The 26,744-nt window shown below is 39.2% G+C and overlaps 2 protein-coding genes across 2 annotated transcripts; both read right to left on the bottom strand.

The window, feature by feature from the left end:
- Positions 1–5,288: 5,288 nt before the first annotated feature.
- chrdl2 (chordin-like 2) lies at positions 5,289–13,566 on the bottom strand. Its single transcript, XM_042499047.1, has 11 exons — positions 13,443–13,566; positions 12,930–13,042; positions 12,711–12,804; positions 12,465–12,610; positions 9,542–9,635; positions 9,161–9,222; positions 7,810–7,978; positions 7,499–7,687; positions 7,227–7,400; positions 6,298–6,390; positions 5,289–6,192 (listed from the first exon to the last, which is right to left on the bottom strand). Exons 1-11 carry the CDS (start codon positions 13,507–13,509, stop codon positions 6,059–6,061), a joined length of 1,335 nt encoding a protein of 444 aa, XP_042354981.1. The 5' UTR covers positions 13,510–13,566; the 3' UTR covers positions 5,289–6,058.
- Positions 13,567–14,206: 640 nt separating this feature from the next.
- On the bottom strand, positions 14,207–18,472 carry spag7 (sperm associated antigen 7). Its single transcript, XM_042499048.1, has 7 exons — positions 18,341–18,472; positions 16,524–16,591; positions 16,315–16,403; positions 16,136–16,220; positions 15,961–16,050; positions 15,479–15,635; positions 14,207–15,375 (listed from the first exon to the last, which is right to left on the bottom strand). Exons 1-7 carry the CDS (start codon positions 18,423–18,425, stop codon positions 15,260–15,262), a joined length of 690 nt encoding a protein of 229 aa, XP_042354982.1. The 5' UTR covers positions 18,426–18,472; the 3' UTR covers positions 14,207–15,259.
- Positions 18,473–26,744: the final 8,272 nt, after the last annotated feature.

Genomic DNA, 26,744 nt, shown 5'->3' on the forward strand with positions numbered 1-26,744 from the left:
TAATCCACACTTCCACAATTTGTTTGCTACAAATCTGTTGTTATTCCGGAGGTTTCATCTTAACAAGCACAAAGTTAGTTGTGGATAGATCGTCCATGTTTTATTTTTATTGGACTCTTCCTCACATTAACATCAACAAAGAATGAAGAGACAGACAAAAAGCCTCAGTTGGTGATTTTCCTCTGCAGCTTCTTTTGTTCTTAGCACGAAAAACTGATGAGGTGGGTTATTAACTAAAAACACATTTTCATCCGAGCTCTCAGTGATATAACAAACTCTGGCAGGAGAGCGAGGTACTCTGTCCAACAGCAAAAATAACAAAAGACACAAAGGCAACGACGCTCTGTGTCTTAGACAAGATGGATCTTTGTTTATATATGTATAAGTGTTTTTTTTTCTTTTTCTTCTTCGTCTGTATATTTCAGCGCTGCACATTCTCACATCTGGAGCAATCATCGCCGCAATCAAGCCTTGAGAAAAATGTTTGTGTAAGATTTGTTTGACTCTCAAATTGAGGGCCAACAGTTAAGCTTTGAGAATAACCCTGTGGAGACTCAGACACCAGATTTGGCTCGGGGAAGAATAGGCCCTGAATACCTCATCAACACTCCTCATTACTCGAGCGCCAAATGAGTTCACTGCGGACCGGACCTATTCATTATTTCTTTTGATGGACAATTGAACTGTAACACACTTGTCATGTAATCCTGGAGAGGCTTCGGACGCTCTGGCTGGAAAAGAGGCCATTATTAGTTACAGATCACAAGCGTGAATCTTGTGGTTGGTCTTCTTCATCCTGTGAAACAAAAGATCTCGCAGGGGTCTGTCTTTAATAGTTTACAGTCATTACAAGCACGTGTTTAAAATGTTGACCTTTAAACCGCGCCGCTCAGGAAAAGGGGATGAAGACTAAAGTGTTCATGACATGTATCCCGGTATTGTCCGTGTTCCCTTGGCCCGACTCCAATCATCAGCTAAAATGATCAGGGCCAACTTAATTAACGAGAGGGTAAGGGTGTAAAAAACAGAGCCCTTGATAGATTTCGGAAGTATTTTGATGAAGTATAAACTCAGGGGTTCTGCTGAGCACCTTAATCAGCTATGAAAGCAAACACATCTATCAGACTTAATTAACTTAACACAATTTGGCTCCCTTTGAATCAAAAGACTGCCTGATTGATTTGCGATGCTTCAGTTGCTCACAAACACTGTATGCATCGGCGAGGAACTACCTGCTGCAGCGCACGAGGAGATGTTTTATTTAATCTGTCGAAATTAGTTCAACTCAGCTGCGTTCCTTTGCAAGACAGCGTGGTTACCGCAGAGTAAATCTGTAATGAAATCCTTTAACGTGAACTATTTCAAAGTCTTTATGTGACACGCATGACTTGAAGTTCTCTGATATAACACAACAGCAAATGAGATTTGTTAATATCACAACAACGGCTCAGAAGTGCCTCCAATCCTGGGCCGAGTTGTGACCCCGAGTATCACATTTTCTTCACTTCTCGCTGAATCTGGGCTACATGGGCAGCAGGGCGGAGTACACATACACAGAGAGCTGACCGACTGCATGATTTATACCTACTGACTGCCCCCAGCTGTTACAATTGCCAGAGCCAAGACTAAGCATGCATAGCTGAATTGGCCCATGAGACGGATTCAGACATCCACAAAATGCAGACTGATAGGATTTCCAAAGAACAAGACGGACAAAGATATGGAAATGTTTGTTAAAAATCAATCTTGTTTCAAATCTGTTACCATTTAATGACCTGCATGGGAAAACGGCAACGTGAAAATGTTGATTACTAATTTAGTTTGGCATCGATAAAGTAGAACGCCCCTTTCTCACCCTTTTGCCTCTCTGGACAACTAAGGGAGAGACTGTTGTAAACTGTCAGGTCCAACAGCTTATGCAAAAATATGACGGCCCTTTTTGTGAGAGTAATGAAGGGGAGTGCGTCCGTTTCAAAATATTGTTTCATGCCTTTAGTGAGAGACAGACAGAGCTGTCTGGCGCAAAGTGTGAAAGAAACACAATGAGTCATTGTGGAAGGGGAGGGGACAGCGAGAGAGCACGTCGGGAGTTCACAGAGAAGGGAAGCAATATTATTCTGAAGCGCCCACTCGGTCTAGCAAATCTGCAGTTGCACACTGACTGAGTCATGGGAACCGCAGCGATAATTTGACACCTGTTGATCAAACGGGCCTGCGGACAGACTGCACACAGTGCTGCTGAGCAAAAGGGCTGCTTTCACAGATCATGCTTACAGGGAGCTCATTATTTCTATGACATTGTCCATAGCATAGTCATTACACTGTTTGGATTGGAAGTATTTTCTTCTTCCTTTACTCTGTGTTCTGGAAATACACATGGCCTACATTTAGATCTGACAGCACAATCCCATCTGTTGGCAATAGTGTAATCCCCACTACAGAAATTAAAAACACTGAGATATGTTTATCATTTTGGAGTGATCTGTAAGGTTTCAGTTTCCGAATGACAGTCTCATGGCAAAAGAAAAAATGAAAGCATACAACATCCATGCCAGAATATTTGTAGTGTTATCAGTTATATTTATGGATTTTATGGGAATAGGACAGTGATTTCTCTGCTTTTTTTACTCTGGTGAATTATAGTGTAAAAAACGAAACTGGGGAACCTTCAGTTCTTAAAAAAAATCTTGGCAGACATAAAACCCACAGCAAGTGATTGTTTGGCCACTTGGGGGCACCAAAAGCAATCACTATTCAAGTTAAGATGGCGAAAACCATAGCTTACAGTTGTTTATCTACACATCGTACTTTTTAATTTATTTTTATTATTCACCAGAGTCTTTGGAGGAAAAAATGTTTGACATGTACTTTGAAATTTTCGGTTTGGCCCATGTCCTCTCTGTTAACATGGGGGGGGGGGTTATGACCTATACCGCAGCCAGCCACCAGGGGGCGATGAAGATATTTTGGCTTCACTTTTGAGGAGCTGTCATTTCGTCCATCTATGGCCCATTGGCCACTCACCATATTGCAGCTAAAGAGTCCTCTGCAGCCCCAAAAGCTTTCTCCCATTGGGTTACTATTATTAAAGAGACCTCTGTAAGACTCATTCTGTTATGAATTTTTGATCCATGGAGGGTATATATATATATTTGACTTTTTCCTCAAGCCAAGGTCAGCAGTTTAAAAATTTGTGACAATGTTAAGTCTGTGAGCCAAGCAGGAACTGGCAGATGGAGCCAGTGGCAGAAACACTGCTGCACATATTAAGTGGGCAAGATATTGCGGAAGTAAACCAACCCAGAAGCTAGAAACTTTTTTTTTTTAGCGTAAGTGCATATGGTATGCGCTAGGTGAGCAACTCTATTGGACTGAAAAGATGTCATTTTGGTGCCATTATCTTGTTATTATTACACATCTAAGGTCTTTGGGGCCCCTGGAGCTCTGTAACTAAACATCAGTGCCATATAGAGACAGAACAAAAAAGGAAAGGGCTTGGAGAAAAGTGAGGGAAGCCATAGGGTTACGATGAGTCATGATAAAATATGTATATGTGACTTGATTCCAGCTATCTGTTGTACTTACTATAAACCTATTGATCATTAATGCTAATGTTAGCGGCCTTCCCCAGTTAGTTAGCACAACTGTTAGCATGGCTGGGTTAGAAATTAACTTTTTTTATCCACATGCCACTGTGGCTGGTGGATTTCAAAATCTGCCAGCCACTCAATAGATTTCCAATGTTTTTTTGGCCGATGAGTAGCCTATAGCAAATCTAGCAGCCACTTGCTTATTTTACCAGCATTTCGCTGGTGGCTGGTGCTAATTTCCAACCTTGCTAAAGCTCTGTATTTGCACAAGTAACATAACAACCCCCTCGGGCTGTTTTAAGCTCCTATCCGCTATCTGAATGACTATAACTGATCAGGGGAGAGATTTAACCTAGAAGTGTAAGGAAGAGACTAGGGCTGAAACGATTCCTCGAATAATTCGAGTAACTTGATTACAAAAAATGATCGAGGAATTTTCTCTGCCTCGAGGAATCGTTTAATTTTGCCAGCTCAAAGCATGGTATTTCGCCCGGACTACTTCTAATGCGGCACAACGCGCGGACGTCACGCACGTAAAGGAATAAAAAAGAGGCGGCGGATATGTTTGGTTTTAACCATGGATGTAGAGGTAACGACGAAGAAGGCGACGAAAGCAAAGAGAAAGGCACAAAGAAAAGGCAGAAAATGTCAAAAGTGTGGGAGCATTTCAAGCTGGACACCAAGGCGAACACTGCTGCGTGTATTCACTGTAAGACAGCGCTTGCATACCACAACAGTACGTCTTCAATGCTGCAGCATCTCCACCGAAGGCCCCGTTTACTCCGAGAGCGGAGGACCGTCACCCGAGACAAGGCAGAATTAAGTTAACGTAGCGCTAATTAATGAGATTAACGTTACTGTACCTTGCTAACATAACGTTAGCCCTGCGGAGGGCTAGGTTTCTATTAATTATGACTACTGTCGATGCGTGGCTAACGTGCCTTTCATACAGGCTTTATTTAATCTGTAAAAACACAGCAGTGATGAGGGTGGAAAATAAAAACATAATAAAGCTAACTGGGTAGTTAAAATAGGAAACCAATGGTTCATTGTTAGGTGAAATGTCTTATTGTCTCATGTATATTTATAATTGCTCTTTAACTAAACAAAAATATGTTTTATCCGATTACTCGATTAATCGATGGAATTTTCAGTAGAATACTCGATTACTAAAATATTCGATAGCTGCAGCCCTAGAAGAGACGCTATTTGTCTCACATTTCAAGTATTAACCCCTTAATTTGGAGGAAAAAGGAGAATGATTACATATCTTTAAGACGGAGGCAACCAGTCAGAACCTTAGTCTCATTGAAGTATGATGACTAATAACTTTGCTGAAAATGCTGAAGTTGGGGGGGTGAAGTTACTTTGAACTTCTGCTTTTGAACTTCTGCTTTTGATTTCCATGCCTCTGATAACATTTCATCTCCAGCGGGGAAACACTTTATCCGTCTTTCCGGAGTTCTATTTAATAGAAGCCTTCAGGCAACGACGGTGTGCTGCGGCCGGCATGCAGACCATAAATGAATCAGCAAATCGTTTTCAAGTAACGCCTTCAAAGACAACTCTGAGCCACATCTTGGCTGCCTCCAGTGCATATTCAGCGTCTTACTGTGTACCAGTCCATGCCAATTACGCCACTGCACGTGGGCACCATTTAATGGTGACAATAAGTAAAAAATAAATCAGACAAAAATGTTTACTAGCGTAAAACACTGAAAAAAACTTTATGTGTTAAAATTGTGAGCAGAGGTACAGAGTGCGTTCAGCTACATGACCACTTAAAAATACAAATATTTCTGGTATGTGGAGTTGTAGAATGTCATTAGGCTATGATAACAACCCGAATCCTGTGGCTGCGTAAAAAATAGCTACAGTAGGTCTGTATTTTGACATCAGAGAAATTGAGAAGGCTGTTTTCTTATTAACAAATACACTGCTGTGTCTACGCTGGCTGGCTTAAAAACATTCAGACAGTCAAATGTATATACAGAAATCATACAAGAACCTTTATACTTTAAATAAAGTGACAAACTTCAGATTGTATTTACAATAAATATGTTGATGATCATATAACATCCTTTAAAAACCCTTCACATTCTGAACAACAACATGTCCGACATTTTCTACAAACAGATTATTCTCATATGGTTTGAGGAATACTGGCGTCCAAAACACTGAGTCAACAAAGTCTCAACCCAATCTCCCGCTCTGAGCGCTGGTCTCTATACTCCGTGACAAACACTGCTATAGCCTGTAATAATTTATGTATAAAAATATGTGATGATTAAAATGTGACGGACACCAAGGTATCGATCAACAAACAATATTATAATTGAGAAATTCCACATTGTATTACAGGAATGACGCAGGACAAGTGCAACATGTATGAATAGAATATGTACTGTAACTTAACCACGTATTTACTGGGAATATTGATTTAAAGAGTGTCAATGGAGCAAAAACCATCAGGGTGAACACAGGCCTTCTATCTGCTTGGGATTTAGAAACGTCACCATCTCCCGAATACCGTCTTCACAGATTGTGGTCTGAGAGGCTGTGCTCAGATTTTCTCCTTCCTCTTTAAATTTTCTCCACGTTTCTGAAAAATGATATTGAATTACTACATCATCAAGTCAAGAGGATTTCACCAAATTTAAGTATTTCAAGAATGTAATCATTAAAAAAAAGCCATTGGTAAACAAACCTTCATCAAGTGTTGTAAGTAATGTGTAATTTTCTGGATGATCCACAATATCTTTTCTTTGGACGTCACCAATCTCCATTAATTGTAAAACACCTGTATGAATAAAGAAGTCCGATGAGCAGTACATTTGTTCAGCAGTACTGCGTAACAGATTGGCAGTTTGGAGAAATGCTCATTCACTTTCTGGTGAACATGTACAGATGTCGTTCTTAAACATTTGCACGTGTGTTTCTTTTAAACTGGAATTACGTTTCTTCGGACCCGCACCAGCCCTTTGTAAAGCTAAACAGAGAAGGGTGTTATGGGTAACCGTAGATTGCAGAAGCTCGCGTCGGGGCCGCAGTACACATTGAAGGTTTATCTAATTTTTCTTTAGGAGTTCAGATGTACATGCATTCCTCTGTGCAATTACTCAAATGTGCAATATTCTTCCAACTCTTGACTGTAGGCTATATTTAACATGTTAAATACTATATATTGTATGTATATATATATAATATTATTTGCTTATGTATACCTTTGTTGTTCATTGTTGGAGCTTTGCACACATATTTCTATCTTTTTATTTTTAACTTCCATACTACTTTTATAAATTACATTGTAGCATAAGGCACAGTTTTATATTACAGGAGGTTATGTACTGTCCTGGCTAGCTGTTTTACACTGTTAACAGTTATTGAAAACTAGCTTTTTGGCTTATTCTGGTATATTTACTTCAATTTTTTAAAAAAATGCACAGTCCCTATCAAATAAACTAAAGTAAACCTTATGCCAAGGCTAAGCTAACTGGCTGTAGCTTGATATCTAACAACCAAATATCAGAGTGGTTTCAATGTTCTGGTGTAACTGTACCAAGAAAGCCATTGGAGCATTTTCCCCTAAATGTCAAACTGTTCCTTTTATTTAGTTTACACCAGTTGTCACAGTACCTTCTACAGTCTTCCATACTTGCACTTCAACCTCTGCAGTACTTTGTCTTTCAACAACGATGATCCTCACTGTGTTGGGTTGGTCAACTTTCAAAGACGAGTCGACTTTATACACCAAGAGGTTATTTTTATATCCGAGATAACATTGGGTCTGGTTACTGTCAGCTTTACTTTCTAGGGAAACAGACACAAGTTGTATGAATGGTGTTTACAGCCAATCAACATCATGTCAGTATAAACACTTCATTATGTTATGAGTCACGTTTGACTACCTGGACACGTCTTGCAGCACTTTCCTGCTGATTTCAAAGGATGTTGGCATGGGTACTGGCTGGGACACGTGATGCGTTTGCAGTCCTGGAGGCCATCAGTACAAGTGCACAGGATGCATTCCAGGACCTTTCCCAAAACTGGGTGCCACATGTCTCCATGAGAGTACGTCTTGCCATTGTATAAACACGCTGAGAGGAATGGAAAACATCTGAGCGTTGTGCTACATATGGAAGCCATCGTAAAGTTGCGAGGAACATGTCTATAAAATCAAACACCTATAAGGGACCTTTCTGTTTGGACAAAGTCTCACCTCTTTGGTGTTTCCTCTGCAACAAAATCTTCACAGTGGTCTCTGAAGCCCCTTTGAGGTTAAGTTTACTGAGGCTCAGGCCTCTGGGAGAAGTCCTGACCCTGGGCGGAGTGGCACGGTCGGACCGCGCCCTGCTCTGCTCTCCGGAACACTGGTCGACTGAATGCCTCTTTTGTAAACACAGATATGATAAAACACAGTTATCTTCCATCTATTGGCTCTTGCTTTTCCCCCGAGTGAAATCTGTAGAGTTCATAGCCTTTCTCCAGATCTCTGAATCACTGCCCGCATCTAAGATCTTTCCAGAAATTCAAATAAAACAGCACTGTGATTCAGCCTTATTATCAGGCCCAGTGGTCCGTGGATCTTGTGGGAAAATTTGAAGACCTTTTCTTGTGTGTATTAGGGGTCAACGGATTATTGGCCTGGCCAGTTATTGGGGCCGATATTTGGCATTTTGCTGATTATCTGTCTCTGCATTTTACTTTAATGATCGCTGACAAAATTTATTAAAAAGTGCAAAGAATGTGTCAGCATGGGAGGAATTTTTACTTTGTAAAACCTCAGGGAGCTATTTGTATTTATTTATTTTTTATTAAAATTTTCACTGAACTTTATAAAAAACAGTTGCTGGGAACTTTCTGTATGTGATGTTGAAAGTTAAAGTTTTTAAGAAACATTTGCTAAAGGCTTTTAAACAAAGTTTTGTGTTGGAGTTTTTTATATTCCAAATTCTGAATACTGACAGAAAGATTTTCATTTTTATTGTAAATGCATATCGGATCCAAATATTGGTTATCGCTTATTAACTGCTAATAATCGGTGTTGGTATCGGCAAAAACAGTACTGGTTGACCCCTAGTGTGTATCTGTCTAATCTTTTGAGCTACTGTACCAATCAGCCTAATATTTTGTGTGCACATTTATGACTTGCAGGCCACATTTTGGCCTTTGTCGTGGCTCAAAACCTGACATCAACAAAAGAGTTTTGGCAGTTACTTTTATCTGTGAAATTTAGGCACGACACAAGATGAATAACTTAACCGTTATCTTCGTTGCCATATTGACTATAAGGGAGTCCCTTTTCCTCACGGGGAAAAAAATAATTACTTGGCACCTCGCACAGAAAGGTCAAAGGTCAGTGTGAGCTCCAGAGCAGCTCCCCTGAAGCTTGTAGTGACCTCAGTGTCGTGTTCAAGGACACTCCATCAAAGGAGACACTTGCCTGTGAAACTTGAACCCAAGTCCTGTAGTGAAAGTGCAGCTATTCTATGTTTAAATATACTTTCAAAGACAGGCAGGTCGCATATGAAAGTCTAAGTTAATTTTATCATAAATCAGCAAGAACATACAACGCCTCGGTTCAGTTGCTGGTTTCCATCCTCAGTTGATGAGGACCCACTGGTGCTGTGATCTAAAAACCAAAGAGAGAAGATATGTTTGAGGACGACGTTATTAACATGGATAAAAAATAAAAGGGCCGGGACGTAATTTAAAATTACACTGTATATTAACATCTTTATGTGCTGTCTGATTTAGTGCATAATAACATTAATTGCATTCAACATTATTTGGATTAATTTTAATGTAATTTTGCATATATTTGCTATTATATATATAGTTTGTAATATATATATCAATATCAGAAATACATTCCTATTAATCATCCATACGCTCAGGCCTGATCAACAAACTATTATTGCCGGTTGGTCAGCTTGGAGGAGTTTGACTACCTTTACACACCAAACAGCACGTATCTGGGACTGAGATTGGGGAGGGACAGGCGATTGGTTGGCAGGTTTTCAGACCACAGAAGATGTTTCCATTCTGAGAAAAGAAAGGGAGGGAAAATGTCTTATTTTTTAAATTCCTACATATGCACCTTAGAGGACAAGGCTTAAGTAGTCTGAGGTTTCTGCAGGCCTCTCTCGACATGTTTATGTATTTTTTTTATGGGCAATGTCCAAACAACATAATCACAGTGTCTTGACATCAAATGCTCTTGATAAGTTCCAGCAAAAAAATGCTGTGAGACATTACATTTATTTGGCTTTTGCCCACAAATAATTGAATATTCTTATGCTACACATACATTACACAAACTTGCACCAGTGGCGGCTGAGCCACTATGCCAAGTGCTATCTTGCTAATCTGAGGCATTTAAGGCTTCAGTGTTTTGATCAAGCACACAAATAACTAAAAATACCTAAAAATAATGGACAACTTGCTTAAATACCCATGCAGCCTCAAGACATCTCAAGACATGTCTTGAAAAATTTGCAGTGATCCATTTAAAAAAATGCAGGAAATCAAAATCCCCATAATTCCTCTGCTATACAGTAAACCATCATAGTAATACGCAGAGAGAGAATAATAAGTATATACTGACAGAGATCCATGGAAGAAATTTAATAGGATAAACGTGATTTGTACTGCTCTGAATTTTTTTTGGTAGGAATCTTTTTGTTAAGTGCATGTTATGTGTTGTCTCCGTGGAAACATCTGTTAATGAACGCCACTTAGCAACTCATAAAATTAACCTCTCACATCATGCAGCCTTTTAAAGGACAACTCAAGGGTGATGTCAATTTTGGCTTCACCTCTGCTTTTCTCTGCGATATCTGCCTTTGGTTTAAGGCTAACTCAGGCTAACTCATAGACGGGGGAGGGGGGGGGGGGGGGGTGTGTGATACATAGGGAACTGCAATATACCTATTGTAAAATAATTTGTTGACAGATTGTGATCATGGACTTTGTTGTTGTCTTATTGTTCTGGGTTTTAACTTTGTTCGTTTACTGAGCTGTAACACAAATTGCCCCTCGGGGCATTAAAGTGTTCTAAGTCTCGATCTGAGTTGGATTTCTACGTTGAAACTTTCATCCATTTTTTATGTCAATCTCAACTGAGCTAAGCTGACACACTAGCCAAAAAAAAATGCTCTCAACAGCTACAAAAAAGAGGACGTTTAATGATACATTTCCACTTCACCGCATGGCATTAGCAACTATGCTGTAAGTTAGCGAGCAGAGATGCTCTTCAGGCATACACAACATTACATGCACCTCAAAAAGACACAACAAGCATACACACACAATGAAGTTATGAAAAATCTAAAATACTCCAATGCATGAAATATGGAATATTTTAACATATCCAATGTACATATAGTAATTAAGGCAGAGTTTCTTCCTTTATTTTTCACCCCTGTTGAAGGGATAGTTTGTATTCTTTAAAGTGGGGTTATATTAGGTACTTATCCATAGTCGGTCTATTATCTACAGTAGATGCAGGTGGGAGCAGCCCCAGTTTGGAGAAGCAGGCTGCAGTACTGCCTGAGAAGATAAGTACTTCACTGCTGTTGGCAGGGGGAGCTGAAGTGTTCTCTGTACTCTCTATATATCTAAACTCCTTTAACAAAAACAGTAATTTCACCTCACAGAACACAGGAGTTGCTGGTCCACCAAATCACACAATAACACAACCAAATTAACTCATTAAAACAGCGGTAGACCAGCAGCTCCTGTGGTCTGCAAGGTAAAATGATGAGAGCATAGCTTTAGATCCACATTGGAAAGGGCTGTCTAATGGCAAGGTAAAGTGATGAAAATATTATAAGTTTAGCATAGATTTAAACTGATATTGTTTTTTAGGTGGATAAAACAGATTTTGTTACTCACCCATCCACAGTAGTACATTGCTTTGCCTCTGTGGTGGTATTCCTGCATGTTTCTTAAAACTGAGGGCCATTTACTGTATGTAATACAATGACTGTGGATAAGTATCTCATACAACCCCACTTCAAATAATCCAAACTATCGCTTTACGCTGCGGTGGTAAGAAGGATTGCAAGAAACTCATAAATATTACGTAGGAAAACAGTCATCATTAGCAAGGATTGAGGTTTTATATATTATTAAAGATTAAGATACATCTGAAAATTCAGCTATTTTACTGTTGTTTTTTTACCAATTCATTTTGCATATTGTATTGTCAGTAAAGTGCATTTTAACCCTTTGAAACCTAGATCAACATCACTTTTCTTGTGCTGCGTTCAGACACCTTTCACAAGGTTTTAAGCTTTAAAACCTCTAGCAAATTGGTTTGATTTCTTTCAAAAACAGGGAAAAAAGGCAAATAGCAACTTGGAATGAGATCTACCGCAAACTGCAAGAAATTGGTAGATCTAGATTTTTTTTTAAAAAACGCTAGGGAAAAATGACCACAAAACTATATATTCATAAATTATTTTACAGTTATTTTAATATTTTAAGCTGTTTTATGTCATATCATTCTCTCTCTCTCTCTGCTCTTTGGATTTTCTTTTTTTTTGCTGCTAATTTTCTAGTAATGCTCTTGTACTTTTTTCCTTTTTTAAAAAAACTAATTTACTACTAATTTCTGGCTCATTTCTCCTTAAGTTGCTCAATGTCTTCTCCCACATTTTTAAAAGAAGATACAGCAGTTTGCTCAGGTTTCAAAAGGGTTAACTTTCCTCTGAAATGTAAACAAAATCTCACAGCGTTTAGCGTCATGCAGGATGAGAATTTGAGCTCATGTAAAACCGTGAACACTGAAAGTCTTTAAAGTGTACCCATTTAAATTAAGATATTCTTTCATCAGATCTATAAAAAGTATTTAAATCGGATGCAACTTACAGAGCATGTGCACATAACACATTGATTGCTTTGCTTGGATGGGAAGAGGTCGAGTTTAGTGAAGGTCTCCCCTGGCTGATAAATACTCCCATTATACCTGCAGGATTTCACTGAAGCTCTCAGTCCTGCAGGGATCCTGGGCTCATCTGAGGAGGGCATATCACACAGGACAGCAGGCTTTAACGACACCACCAAAATCTCTAAAACTCAGAGCTGATGAGGTGTTAGAGGAGGTCGACAGTCTACCTGTGCATCTTGGACAACACTGCTGCGGCTCAGCTATTGGGTTTTCACATGGCAGCGCAGGACACTTGATTGTGCTACATTTCACATGGCCTGTCTAAGAGAGAGCAATTTTTAGAGTTTACAAGCACTATGTCAGCAGACAGTGGAGCAGTTTTAGTGTACTAGCCCTTTAAAAATGTTTGTTCAGCCGTGGTTAAGATTGTACAAATTGAAATGTACCTCTGTGCAGATACAGCGCATGCAGAACATGAATCCAAAAGGCTCCAGATAGGGATGCCAGCTGTCTCCTGGACTGTATGTCTTGTCTTTAAAAGTACACGCCACCCCGGAGCCTGGGTGTCAAAAACGAGGATGAGCTACATGTGGCGCAGATGAACCGAACGGCAAAAATAAAGGCATGTCCATGTGAACTAATATATAAAACATTTCTCAAAGAGATTTTGGCAAAGCGACAGTCAGCTCCATGTAATGCAAACCAGAGGAAAACATGGCAAACTGCACAACTCCAGCCCATTAAAACAAACACAAGTTTAACTTTTCATGGCTTCCTAAAGAGAATAAGATTAATCAAATTAACCAGAAAAACCCCACGAAAGTTATGTTTTAAGTTACAGAGGCTAAAAGCCCGACAAAACTTTCCATCTCTTGAGTAACATTTTCATGCTTTTCCTTATTTTAAGCCCCACACGTTAGATAAAGACAGAATAAAACATCAGGCGTGTCCTGTCTTACCTTTCCGGGGTTTCAGCTCAGCATCTGCAAACCAAATGATGAAAAAGAGCAAAAACATGGACTTCATTTTTTTACATGTGCGTGACTGAGTCTTCAGCGCGCAATAAGTGTGTTTCTGCAGGACACAAACTGCAGGACAGTGTGAGACAAGGATGAAAAAAAAAACTTTTTTCTTAGTTAATCTACGGCGCCCCCCTCAGGACAAAGGGTGCAGCCAGCTCAGAGACTGGGATGACAGTCGTGATGGCATGGCCCCAAAATAGATAAACTGTGGTGAAAGACGTAGGCTATGCAGTTCCTTTACTAAATTAAAAGTACTACTACCACCTTGTGAGAGTACTGTTACAAGCAAAATCCTGCATTGAAAATATTACTCAAGTAAAAGTAAGTAAATGTCATCAGGAAAAGTACTTACGCATTTCAAGTAAAAGTAGGTCTATCCAATGCAGACCCCCCCCCATCCAAAATTTAAAATGATTTTTAAAAAATCCATAAAACTCCAAATTATTAAAAATGAAAAAAATAACTGTTATTCAAAGAAATGGAAAAAAAGAAACCAGAAACTCAAATTGTACAAAAATAGAAAAAACTAAGTTATTTTAAAAATAAAAAAAAATCTCAAACCTAAAAATTATTTTTAAAAAAACATAACCTAACTGAAATTATAGAGTGAATTATAGATTGAAATATTTGTAACCAGTCTAAAAACAGCTAAAATGCCAAGAGGAGGCTATGCAGAAATGACGTCAACATACAGGCACAGGTCTGATACTGTTCTCCATTTATTAACACGCATGGGGGATAAAACAGTGCAACCATGATAAAACAGACATCAAGATGCCGTACTTGAAGATATGACAAATGAAAGAGACAAATATTCCTACAGTGAGTCTTGTACCTCTGCTCCCTGCTGTGATGCCTATTGCAAACCATCACATGGCTTAATAATAAAACATTTAGTTTGGAGTAACAGTTTTATTCACAGTCAGTGCAGATGTATAGTCACAAAATCTCAGACTTAATCACAGATTCCTAAAAATCCACAAAACAGTATTTTCTAAAATGAGATTCCTCTTGAAATGGAGGAAATGGCATGCATCCGACTTTACAAAGATCTGAAACAGGTTGAGACTAAGAAAAAAAAAAAAACCCATGAAACCAAAAGCTGGTTGTTAGACGGCATTCCTGTTTCCCTTTTAAAAGCTGCACTGAATATTTGGAAAACTGTCAGAGGGACTTTGTCAGCCACACTTTGCCTAAAACTTTGTTTCTGCGAAACAGCTCAAAACTGTAGATACTTTCATGATAAAAATGTCACTTAGGACTACAAATGCACATCTGCATTAAAAATGTCAAACACTGCCAAAACTGTCCTTTTAAAAGTGATGTATGAAGACATCGGGTGTGTTTAAGTACCTGAACACCTAGACACAATATTTTTTGAATCAAAACGCATAGTGTATAGGGTCCAATCGCGGTCGAGAAGCTTGATAATTGACAGAACGTCACAAGCAAACGTTAAACACGTATAGTAATCCAGCTCCTGGATCAGACTCACCTGAGCATCCTCCACTAAACAAGCTTTCATGATTCCAACAGTCAGAGTGGCACAACATACTGGACTCCACACCCGTCATTATAAGTTATACTTTTAAATGTCTGAAGTACAAGATATTGCATTATAGGATGAATTAGACAGTGCACACAGACACACTAATGCGCCCACACACAAACACACACACACACACACACACACACGCTCACGCCCACACACACACACACACACACACAACAGTAGACAGAAAGATGGTAGAGACTCAAGAAGTGCTGCTGTGCGCCCCTGAGTCGTCCTCTAGTTTCTGCCGTTTCTTGGCTCTGATTTCATTCATGGCTTCCTCTATGGAGCGAGTGTCCCTCTTGTTGGCCACAGGCACTGAGAGAGAAACACACCGACTTAATGAGTAAATAAAGAGGCTGGAAAGGAACTGTGGTGTGCCTTGCGTGCGATAGTAATCAGTGCAACAACATTTCCTCACCACAGCCGTAAGCCCTGTTAGCCTCTAGCGTGTGTGCTGCATCTTTTGCAGCCGAGGTGCCGATCAGGTGGCTGTACTTGTCTCTGTAGTTGGAATTGGGGCATGTTTCTGCCTTCTTGGTTTGACTGGATGCGGATTCCTCCAATGCAGCTTGTTCCTGCGGCGAGGACAGAAAAGGTCAAAGATTGTGATAGGAAAACCAATCCCTTATGCATCGTCAGAAATCATCAAACTGCAACGTGAAATACATTCTAGCATTTGAGCTGAGTGTCAATTTAGCATTATTTTATACGCGCAGCTTTTTTCAGTTGTTTCCAGAGAGGAGAGAGCGTATGCGGCGGCTTCGAGCGTTTCGACTTCAATATCTCAATATTTTCAGGAAAGGGGCTTGTGTCATCACATAGTATGTATTAAGCTTTTTTTTAAAGGCAATGTAACATTTCTATCTATTTATGTGATGCTTTATGAACATCCAGTCTTACTTTTAGTCTGCGCCGCTGCTCAGCCAGCTGGGGGTCCCACTCCTCTCCTTTGCGATAAGCTTCCAGCTCCTCATCTGAAGGCGCAAACTCCTGCCACGGCACACGGTGGACTTTAGTTTGATTTCCTGACATTATTTTAATATATGATACCAGATTAAAAACAAAGTATTCTGACCTTCTTGAAAAGCATGACATATCGACTTTCCTCGTCCTCCCCAAAAGAAAAAGAAGTCAGACCGGCCACTTCGGCAACATCATGCCTGTGAGACGGGAAGGAATGACATGTAAATAAGTATGAAAAACGCCACATTTCTTGCATAGGGGAGTTTATTATCTGACGTAATCACTACTTACAGTATACTCCTTTCAATCTTCCCCATAGGATTGTATTTTTGCTTCTGTTGTGAACTGTCTTGAATGAAATCCGACACTTGTTTCTCCATCTAAACACGAGATAAAAGGAGCCAGATAAATACCGACAGTGGCAAAGAGAGGCCACAGGAGCTTTATGTCAGAGTCACTGTGCAGCATGTGTGTGTGAGATGCGACTTTTAAGCTCTCACCTTTTTCCTGAACTCTGCTTTCTTTCTTTTCTCATCCTCTTCCATCTTCTTGAGTCTTGCTGCTTGCTCTTTAAAAAAAAGACACAAATGAAAAGTTTTCATGTGGCTTGTGTGTGTCCGACAGTATTAAATGTTTCCGCTGTAAAAAGCAGCCTGCTTAAAGACCTAAACTGTAAAAAAAAAGAAAAAGAAAAAGAAAAAAAAAAACTAATCAAGAGACAGACTTCCTGTAATCCCAAAACCACATTTCCCAATCATTCAGTGCGAGTAACAGAGTGACTCAAATCCTATTATTTGTTGCACGTGTCTACAGGCTAACGGCGTCTGATGTTTTATTGGTAGGCATACTCATAACAGTTAATGAGGCGGATTTGGCCTTTTTTTTTTTTTTTATAACTGCCGTCTTGTGGTTGTGTCTTCACAACAACTGAGGGAGTGATGACATTAGTAACCTTGAAACAACGCTACACTCAGCACTGATACAGTGCTACAATCTTCAGATGACTAACGTTACTCAAGAAGTAAAGTTTTCATGTAAGATTTGCAAACAGGATATATTATAATGTATTCTGAAATACGTATATGAACCTATGGGCAGCTGGAGTAGCTGCTGTTCATAACTCTGAAAGTCTCAAATTAAGGAACTGTTCTTTATTTATGAGAGGAGGGGGTGGCAGGGGTATGACTTTTTTTTATCTTGACCCTTCCTATATAGCTACAAGTATTTGTCCTTAAGCTTCCCTGAGTGACTGCAGGAAAGTGCATGACTCTTCCTCCACTACAAATAACCATTTTCTATTATATTCACACCAAACAAAGACATTTGAGCCAAATCAACAAGCAAACAGCACAAGGAGTGAGTTCTCACCAAAACAAACTGCTGACTTTTTTATACACAATGTAAATCCCCCTTTAGCAGTAAATTAGTGTATAACAGATGGTATTTAAGATAATACACATTACAACCGTTTGAAGTTAAATGTCCCTCCAATAAGCAAAAAAAGTCCCCCTCCAGTACTTAAAAAAAAACATCTGACGTGCCTTTCCCATTTTTGTACCATCCTGCCCTCCTCATAAATAACAAACAGTCCCTAAGCTTTCAGTAACTTTTAGATACATAAGAGGTTTACTCTACCATCCACCTCTATAGTAGTTATCACTATAAATGAACAAATACATCAGTTAACAGTTATTGTAACTCACTAAAATGCTTATAATCTGAGTTAATATCAAAAATAACTGTAAAAAAAGCTTCTGAAAAGGCTAAGATTGATAATAAATGCAACTTAAAAGAAACGTATATGTAAAGGCAGATCACTGTGAGTGCTCAGAGGTAACCTGTGCTCATCCAGGAGGCTGCAGCAGATAAAACGGCGCTGGCTGTTTCCATGGTGCGTTAGCAGGTTTGTGAACAGCAACAGCAGCGTCTCTGCTGTGTTTACACGCTTTCATCTCAGCTATATTAGCACACAACAAGGATTTGGCCGGCAGACCTATATCGCCATTTTGACTGTGCTGAATGCTTCGAAACAGCAAACCATTTTCAATCTACGCATCAAAAAAGCTGCGTTTCTCACATCAGCACCAGTCCAGACTCTGAGCTCAGGTTTGCAGCAGACAGTCTGCAGCTCACGCGGGTCTGAACCCTGACACAGAGCCCGGCTGGTCAACGGCAGCACCAGAGGAGCTCTCTGCCTCTCTCAGTTTGTCCTTCTCATTTCCACACACACACACACACATAAGTCCTCGAAAATACCCATTTTAACTATTTCAGACTAACGCGGAACAAGTCTTTACTCAGGTGGGACATAATGTACCTCGAGCCTTTCGTCGGCTTTCCTGGTCGCCGACTGTTGGAGGCTTTTCCATCGAGTTTAAGATTGAGCCCAGGAGGTCCGCCATCTTGGAATGATCGGGCACACCATCCAGACTGTTGTTGTTATCGGCTGCAGCTGTACGGGCTGCGCATGCGCACAACACCACGGGCTTCTTCTTTGGGTTTTATTTTTCCGGATGTTTGTATCCTCAATGTTGCACTCCTGCCATCCTCTGGAGTTAGTGAACTCCTACAGTGTCCAGTCTGTCTAAATGATCGTCATCAGTCCTGCTCCAACCAAGCATCCTCTGCTTTGTCCACTTCTGACTCACTCCAGACCTTTACTGCGGCGCGCTGTCTTCATTTCTCTGTCTGATGCACATTTCCTGCTACTAACAAGCACATGCTCTGTTGTTGTGGTAGCTGGCAAGGGTCATGAAAAATGTTTGGATATTTCGCTGTTATGTGAAGTGTGCTGTCCAGATTACTGTGACTTATTCTGGATGACTGATTTTTTTTCACGCTTTTATTTTCCATCTTATGTTATGCATTCTGTGCATTCTATTTTTATCCTTTTTTTTTTTTTAAATCTTACGTTTACTAGTATTATTATCAGGTGGGTTTTATCCTTGTGAAGATGCATTCTATTTATTCTATTCTGATCTTATCTTATTTTTACATATGCGTTTTATTATGTCTTTATGTCTTCTATGTTTTTACATATGAATCACTTTGTGCATGCAATATCTTTGCTGTAAAGGACACTGGGCTGCATTTTATTTTTATAATTATTGTTGTTATTCACTTTGTTGAAAAATATTTTCTTTTTAATTTATGATACTTTACACTTCACTCGGAGGAAATATTATAGCATTTGGGACTGGTTACTATTTTTATATATCAGTTTATGAAATAAGCATTTTGTAGAGGAAGCTATCAAATAGTATATATGGCTGTTAAAATTAGCTCAATCTTGACCACATTCAGATGCAACCAGGAATAAAACCCAATAGTAGATACATTATAAATGGGACTATTTTGCAAAATATATATTTGTACTTATGATAATTTCAGTACAATTTGCTGCAGATACCGTGTATCTATCTTTACTTAAATAACATTTTAAATGCAGGACTTTTGCTTGCAACAGTATTTTTCATTGTCGTATGTCATTCAGAGAGAATGGCATTGTGCACTTCTGCAGCCCCACTATTGTAATACAAACGCATTAAATGAACTTTCAGTATTTTATCCTGACTGACCCTAAATCATAGTCATCATTCATTAGCAAAAATTAATAATTTAGTAACAATAATATAATGTTTTCAATTTCTTTGTCATTTATAACATTTTTACAATTTGTGTGTGTGTGTGTGTGTGTGTGTGAGAGGGAGAGAGAGAGAGAGAGAGAGAGAAAATAAACAAGCAAGCAAACATCTTTACACCAGCACTAGGGGGCATGCTACACAAGTACGTCTGTGCTTCTGTGCCTTGTGTTGTTATTGTATTGTTAACAATCCTCCCCTGTGTCACTGGAGCAGCGTGTTTTGTGCGGTTTGATTGTAGTTTCACAGCATCAGCAATAACACATGAACTACTGCCATATTCAGATGTGGGCAGAGCAGTGGTCGAACAGAGGGCAGCCCTGAAAACACAGCAGGACAGGCAGAATTGAACTGCATACTGTGTGTCTCAAACATTTAGTTTAGCATTGTACATTTAGTATTTCATCTGTAATTATAACTTTTGGAGGGCTTGCTCTTTTGAAGGAGTCCCTTGTGGTTCAGCCATAGGGGGTGTATGTAAGTACAATACCAAAGAACTGTCCCTTTTTCATTTTGTGTTGGTAAACTGCACGGATCATTTACAGTATCTCCAAATCACATAGAGGGATGAATAACAAAGTGTTGTTTTGCACAATTAGCACAGAAAACGACAGAATGATTCTTTGTAAAATGCATTGGAAAAAAACTGATCTTCTCAAGAAGTTTGAGCTGAGTAAGCTGATAGTCCTGACCTTCAGCCCTCAGACTGCCATCATTCAGCGATACTTTGTTATTGTGATTTGGACAGAGCAGGACGGACTCCTCCCCCGTGGTTGAAATGCTGTATAAATGCAGCATCAGCCTGACAACAACAGTGTCTGAAAGCTTATTGGTACCCAAACATGAAGGGACTGAGCTTGGTTCTCCTTGTGCTTCTCCTGATGCTCGCAGTCGGGGAGGGTAAGCATTGATGTATACACCCATTTTCTTACTGTATGAGATCAAATCAACGGAATCACGATGTGGCAAAATGCTCAAATTCCACTGGGCTTGTTTGTGTGGCTCTGAGAAAACGTAAAACAAATAGTTAAATCACAACTTGACAGTTTTCGTAACAATTTTTTGATGATTTCTTTTTAAGATAAATGTATTTAGTGTGATCACAGTTAATGAAAAGGTCAACATGTCACCAGAAATATGGGAACATATTTGTGATTTTTACTATAATCATCTGCAGGCAATGATCCAGAAATGCAGTACTGGACTTGCGGGTATAGAGGACTCTGCAGACGGTTCTGTTATGCCCAGGAGTACATTGTCGGTCATCACGGGTGCCCTCGGAGATACAGGTAGGCCTGATCATAAAGTAGAATTCTGCATTTTAACATTTTAATATTTTTTATTTTATTGCAACGACAGCACTATAGAAATGACTTCTGATTGTAAGATTAACTTAAGTGGCATTGTGCTGATTTCCAGGTGCTGTGCTGTGAGGTCTTAGCACCTGCATGCACCAGTATGACGGCTGACGCAGGTAGCTGGGATCCAGGTAACGACGACAGCGTTCTTCCGGATAAACCATTTTGATCAACCCCTCTCGGACTTCTAACGTGCCGTGGGATGTGACTTTGAATGCTTTTGAAGTGGAACTTAAAAAGTTAGATTTGTTTACAGCTCGGTGCGCAGCTGTAATCCTGCTGCTCACAGATCTGTTATTGTGGCTTGTAACTGTGTGCGACTGATCCTGTATCTCACATTTAGTAACTTTGTGAACAGTCAGTTTTACTCTCTGAAATGCACTGCTGCTAATAAATGCATGAAAAAAGTACTGATGTTTTGGTTTGTTGCTGTTTAGTTAGGATAATCATCACTATCAGCTTTGATTATGTCGTCCCAAATGGCAAATTCACTTTACATCTGAAAAACATCTAAAATATAGTGTTAACATTTCTCTATGCAGCCCATTACCCACTTGGCTTGACCTTAGGGAAATAACAGCATGGAAAGCAGTCTGAGTCGAGTCTGGCATGCTTTCGCCCAGCGCTGTACCGACAGGACACAATAATGGTCAAGTGACTGACCCAAATAGCTGTGATGGAATAGAGCTTTTGTGAATGAAGTGTTATGCCTCTTGTCTGTGTTTATGTTATCTCACCATTCTGTCTGTCTGGACAACACTGTCTGGAACAGACGGACAACGTCACTATCCGCCAGTCACGACTGCAAAGCAAATTCATTGTCGTATTGTCTGCCATTCTCCGATTGGAAGGTCAAATGTCTGTGTTGGTTAACTTTGGCTTTGTTTAATTCTTTTTTTTTTTTCCCCAGGAAGCAACATGGCTGTCAGTTGAAAACAAATATGCTCACCTCAGTTTGACACCATTACTGGATGACCCAAAGCCATTTTAAATTATGAAATGCTGACATCCAACCAATTACACTTTTTTAAATAACATTTTATTATCCTTTTACTGAATGTTTTAGCAGAGTTGACAGAACCAGGATCTGAAGATGGTTGATGACCGGTTTAGGCCAGTAGGTGTTAAAGGCATGGATGCTATTTGTAAACAGGAGCCTCTGTATTGTGCTCTGCATTGTCATCTGGGTGGAATCTTTGTGCTATTCAGACAGAGCAGCGTGACCAACCCACAAAAGGGTAACCCACCACAAACCTGTTTACATGAGGCTGTCTGTCTTCACAAAACCGACAGCTTAAAACTGAAAGGTATTATTACAGCATAAATGTATTTTATTTAATTTTAGTAACTTTGAGAGTGTATCCATGTTTTACATTAGAGAAATTTAGGTTTGAAGATGCCATAGGTGCTTTTCATAAGGAGAAAAACTAATCACATAGATACAATGTGATGCTAACAGAAAAGTATGACCTTTGCACTGCAGCCCAAATAAGAGTCCAGGTAATACGAGTCCTGGTTAGGGTGCAGTTCCTAAAGTCTGAGTTGACTTTAACAATGCAGCTATCATTTAAGCATGTCTTCTCTGTTAAGTAAATGTGAATATATTTTAGGCAAATCGATGATGTCATGATACTATATACCTAAACTTAGTAAACAGTATACATTTAGGCAAATGCTATAGAGAACTCCAGTAATGAGTCCTAAAACATGGAAAAGATTTCGCATTTCAGCACCTCTGGTTCCCTCGTCTTAAACTCAATTGTTCGGTTTTTGTTGGTATAGACTACATATTTAGATGGACAACATGACAGTTCCCCCAAAGTGAAGCTTAAACATCTCGACCGCCCCCTGATAGCTGGCTGCAGTACGCGCCATAAAGCCTGACCCCTCCATGTTAATAAATGGTTAATAAATTTTTTCCCAAAGATAGTTTCTGTCATTTAAGGCTGTTCTAATCACCCTGATGTTTGTTTAAGTGATTGTTGTTCTGATTTGTTTGGTTTTAATGAGTTTTTTACTTCTATTAAAGGGGCTTTTCTGCTATGACTGACAGCTGTGTCAGCCAATCTGTGAGCTCATTTTCAATGGTGCTGCTTGTGATTGGTCGTACAGGTGATGTCTCTAACTCAAGATGGTAGCGCCCATATCCCATATATTTTGGCCTCACTTAAGCATAATGGGGGTACGCGGGGTCGGTCTTTATATACAGTCTGGTTTTTGGTTAGAAGCATTGAATAATGTCTGTGGTTAACACAAACTTAAGAGACTTTCACATTTTGTTTGACAACATAAAATATGTCATTAATACTACACTCGCTAACTCTGAAGCTTTTTTTGTGTCTTAAAAAAGACAGTTGCTAACAAGTGGCTAAATTAGACTACAGAATGTTATCAAGCCTAATTGCACTGAATACTTCTATACAGCCTTGTAATGGTGGCGACGCAACAGTAGTGTACTTCATTATAGCCTAAGATTAGCTTTTTACTTCTGGTGATTACATTTAGGCTTCAAAAATCTTGACAGAGGTGTTCATTTGTGAAGATTATCTTGCTGAACAAAACGTGTAGGTGTTGTAAACGATTGTGAAAAACACAGTTTATTTTCTGCATTAATCCAAAATCCAATGGAAAAATCCCATAGGCTTTTTGATGAGGGAACCAGGGCAGAGTTAGCTTCTGGTTTGCCTACAGGAAAACGTCATCCCTAGGGTGCTCTTTTAGCACTCCGGTGTCCATAGCCACCAATGCTGTTTGCACCAGAGATTGAATAGTCAATGTAGCTATTTATATCCGAGTGTAGAGGATGTTCCTGGGCGTCCTGGCATTGTTAGTTTATGAAGCTAACACAAAGGGTAAATTCAGCAATTCTGCTAACATTTACAGTGTTCATTCAGCAGCTTAATGCATTCTAAAAAAATGACAATAAGAGATAAAATCTAAAAAAAGTAAGCCAATATTCTTGTAAATCTCCCATTTTAATCTCAGAAAATAACTGAGATCGGCTTGTACTACCCCTAAAAATGACCTCTTTGCCCAAATCCTAACCCAACCTCAACACCTCAATATTACTTAGACCAGCCAGTCACAGCACCTTGGGAGCTATAATATTGCATTGTAGGAATGGGTGTAAATAGCAGAACAAATGCATTGTTAATATTCTCACCTGGGTGCAGGACGATTCTAAGGACCCATGACTGACAGGGGTCCTAAAAATACATTAAGTGATTTTTTAAATAGAAAATTATTAGCCATCATTAACAGACGATCTCATTTAGAATGTGCTGATTAATACTCACAATTTATTTTCCTTATTTGTTTTCTTTTTCTTTTTTTCTTTTTACATCCATAGAGCTTCTGTATAGCCCCCCCTGCATTTTCATGGAATGGTTCGGTCCGGTCCCCACACCTGGCGCACTCGGTAATCTGCTAAAAGGGCTGAAAGAGGAGCGTCGGGGAAGCTAAACTTACCTGTAAGCCTTCAAAATGAAACTCTAGGTACCAAAAAACAAATAAAAGGCAAGTGAGAGTGAAGACAGGGTGACAGTATGTCTGCACAAAGAAAGGTGAGTCACCGTGAGCGGTGGAAATTAAACTTTAGTCCATCGTGAAATAAATGAGGCTATATTTGCTCCCTCAATATTAGCTAATATCTTCACACAAAGTTCTGTTTACATTTTGCTCCTCGTTTAACCATCATTTAATGAATGTAGCCAAAGTTAGCAAGTTTAGCAAATAATTTGCTATTACTGTATTTCTTACATTTCCATTTTTACACACTTACACACTCAGCATACTGGGCCATACATGCTTTACTTTTTACATACTGCGCTAATTGTTTAGCATTACTGTATTTCTATTGTTATACTTGTTTTTTTTTATATACTTGTGCTTGTACTAATTTCTACTTGCTGTAATTCTCCATGCTGGCATCAGAGCGACTGTAATGAATCACAATTTCCCCCCGGGGATCAATAAAGTATTTCTGATTCTGATTATTCATACTAAATCAGTTGTCCCTTTCCCTGCCTGATATTAGGCCAGATGCAGAACAGATGCAGCTTCATGTCCAGCAGCCCGGTCTCACCAAAAACCCCCATCACTGACCCAGGCCTACTCCAAGCTGAAGGAGGTGAGCAGCACTCTGCCAAATCACGTCAGCTGGTAGTAACTGAAAATTTAGTTATATTGTTATTTTCAGTGGTGGAGGATGTACTTAGATTTTTTTTTAACTTAAGTCAAAGTAGTAAAAAAAAAGCCCCACAGTCTAAAATAACCTTGTTACAAGAAAAAGTCCTCAATTCAAAATGTTAACTTGCTTAAGTAAAAGTTTGTAAGTATTATCAGCAGAATTTACTTAAGTATCAAAGTTAACAAGTAGGTCTTATGAAGAATGGCTCATTTCAAAGTATCATAACCATACAAATATTATGTCTGTGATCATAACATGAGATACTTAGGTTATAAAACATCATATGATTCTGTTTGCATGTTGTGATTTGTTAATGTGGAGCCAATACTTAGATACTTTGTATACTACTGGGTAGATTAGAGTATAATACTGCATCAAATTTAAATTTAAAAATCACAGCTATGTATAAGTGTCAATAAATATTTTGGAGTAAAAAGTATAATATTGCAAAGGTAGAGTCATTTGAAGCTATCCATTGGATTCTGGTGGTGTGGTTACAGTATTTGTGCAGGATTCACGTGACATGTAGCACTCTTTCCCCCCTTACCTGCGATCAGATGTTATATACAGAACAGTAATGCAGCATAATGGTGTGATATTCCCGCCTTAAACAGGCAGTATAAATGCTGCTTTAGACAGCCATCAGGGAGTGTGAGTATGAGGGAAATAAAGTTGTTTTTTAAACATAAAGCATGTAAATGTAGCGGAAACCCCAAACAGAAGTACAAACCTGAAAATCAGCATAATAGGCTCCCTTTAAAGGACTTTTGTTTGGTCTTGACCTGTCTCCCAGACTCTTTGTGTAATCAAACCAGAGAAACGTTTTTCTGCTGCTCTTAGGGTCCATTATGTGCCATTACACAAGCTCTACGTAAAATGTCATATGCGTATTACTTATGCAACCATGAAAACCTGATTAATGGAGCTCTGCAGACACTTGTCCTTCGAGCAAGTTTACCTATAGAGGCACTCTGAAGCTCTGTGTTGTGCACCCTTTTCCGAGTCTGTTTCTTACTGCAGTCATCAGAGCTTATTTCCGTTCATTGTCAAAGTTTGGTTTGTGCTGTGACGTTTGTAAGTCATGCCCACTTAAGTGAATTTGCAAAAGGACAGTCAATGTGAAGAAATACTCAAAGGATGACACAGTGTGCCTCTAAGGTAATTTTAAAGTATTGTAGTATAGATATTTCTGTAAATGAACAAATATTGTGTGCAGACAGTCTTGGCTGAATTATAATACATACATATAGTAACATACCCGTATGACTTTGGATTAGACTGCAGGTTTTTGTCATGTAGACTCTAATTAGGAGACATAAACTGCATGCTGTATACAGCAGCAGGCAGAAAACATGCAGTAATACTTAACAGGGCTGCACTTTCCTTACATGCGAAAAAATCACAGTGACATCAATCAATCTGACCTGGTTCCAGATGAAAGGGATGGATTCACTTTTAACTCACCGCTTCCTTCAAAGTAGGTTACTAACCTCTTTACAGATGCTGTAATGATCACCTTAATAAGAAAACCTA

The sequence above is a fragment of the Plectropomus leopardus genome, chromosome 13, assembly GCF_008729295.1.
Source record: "Plectropomus leopardus isolate mb chromosome 13, YSFRI_Pleo_2.0, whole genome shotgun sequence".
NCBI lineage: Eukaryota > Metazoa > Chordata > Actinopteri > Perciformes > Serranidae > Plectropomus > Plectropomus leopardus.

What these genes read in the sequence shown, in the direction of transcription:
- chrdl2 (XM_042499047.1), bottom strand. Translation starts at nt 13,509, where the DNA reads ATGAAGTCCATGTTTTTGCTCTTTTTCATCATTTGGTTTGCAGATGCT. An exon ending in TGAGCTGAAACCCCGGAAAG is followed by an intron (nt 13,043 to 13,442) that starts GTAAGACAGGAC and finishes TTTGACACCCAG; the next exon opens with GCTCCGGGGTGGCGTGTACT. An exon ending in GTGTTGTCCAAGATGCACAG is followed by an intron (nt 12,611 to 12,710) that starts GTAGACTGTCGA and finishes TGCCCTCCTCAG; the next exon opens with ATGAGCCCAGGATCCCTGCA.
- spag7 (XM_042499048.1), bottom strand. Translation starts at nt 18,425, where the DNA reads ATGGCGGACCTCCTGGGCTCAATCTTAAACTCGATGGAAAAGCCTCCA. An exon ending in AAGCCGACGAAAGGCTCGAG is followed by an intron (nt 16,592 to 18,340) that starts GTACATTATGTC and finishes TTTTTTTTAAAG; the next exon opens with AGCAAGCAGCAAGACTCAAG. An exon ending in AAGCAGAGTTCAGGAAAAAG is followed by an intron (nt 16,404 to 16,523) that starts GTGAGAGCTTAA and finishes TCTCGTGTTTAG; the next exon opens with ATGGAGAAACAAGTGTCGGA.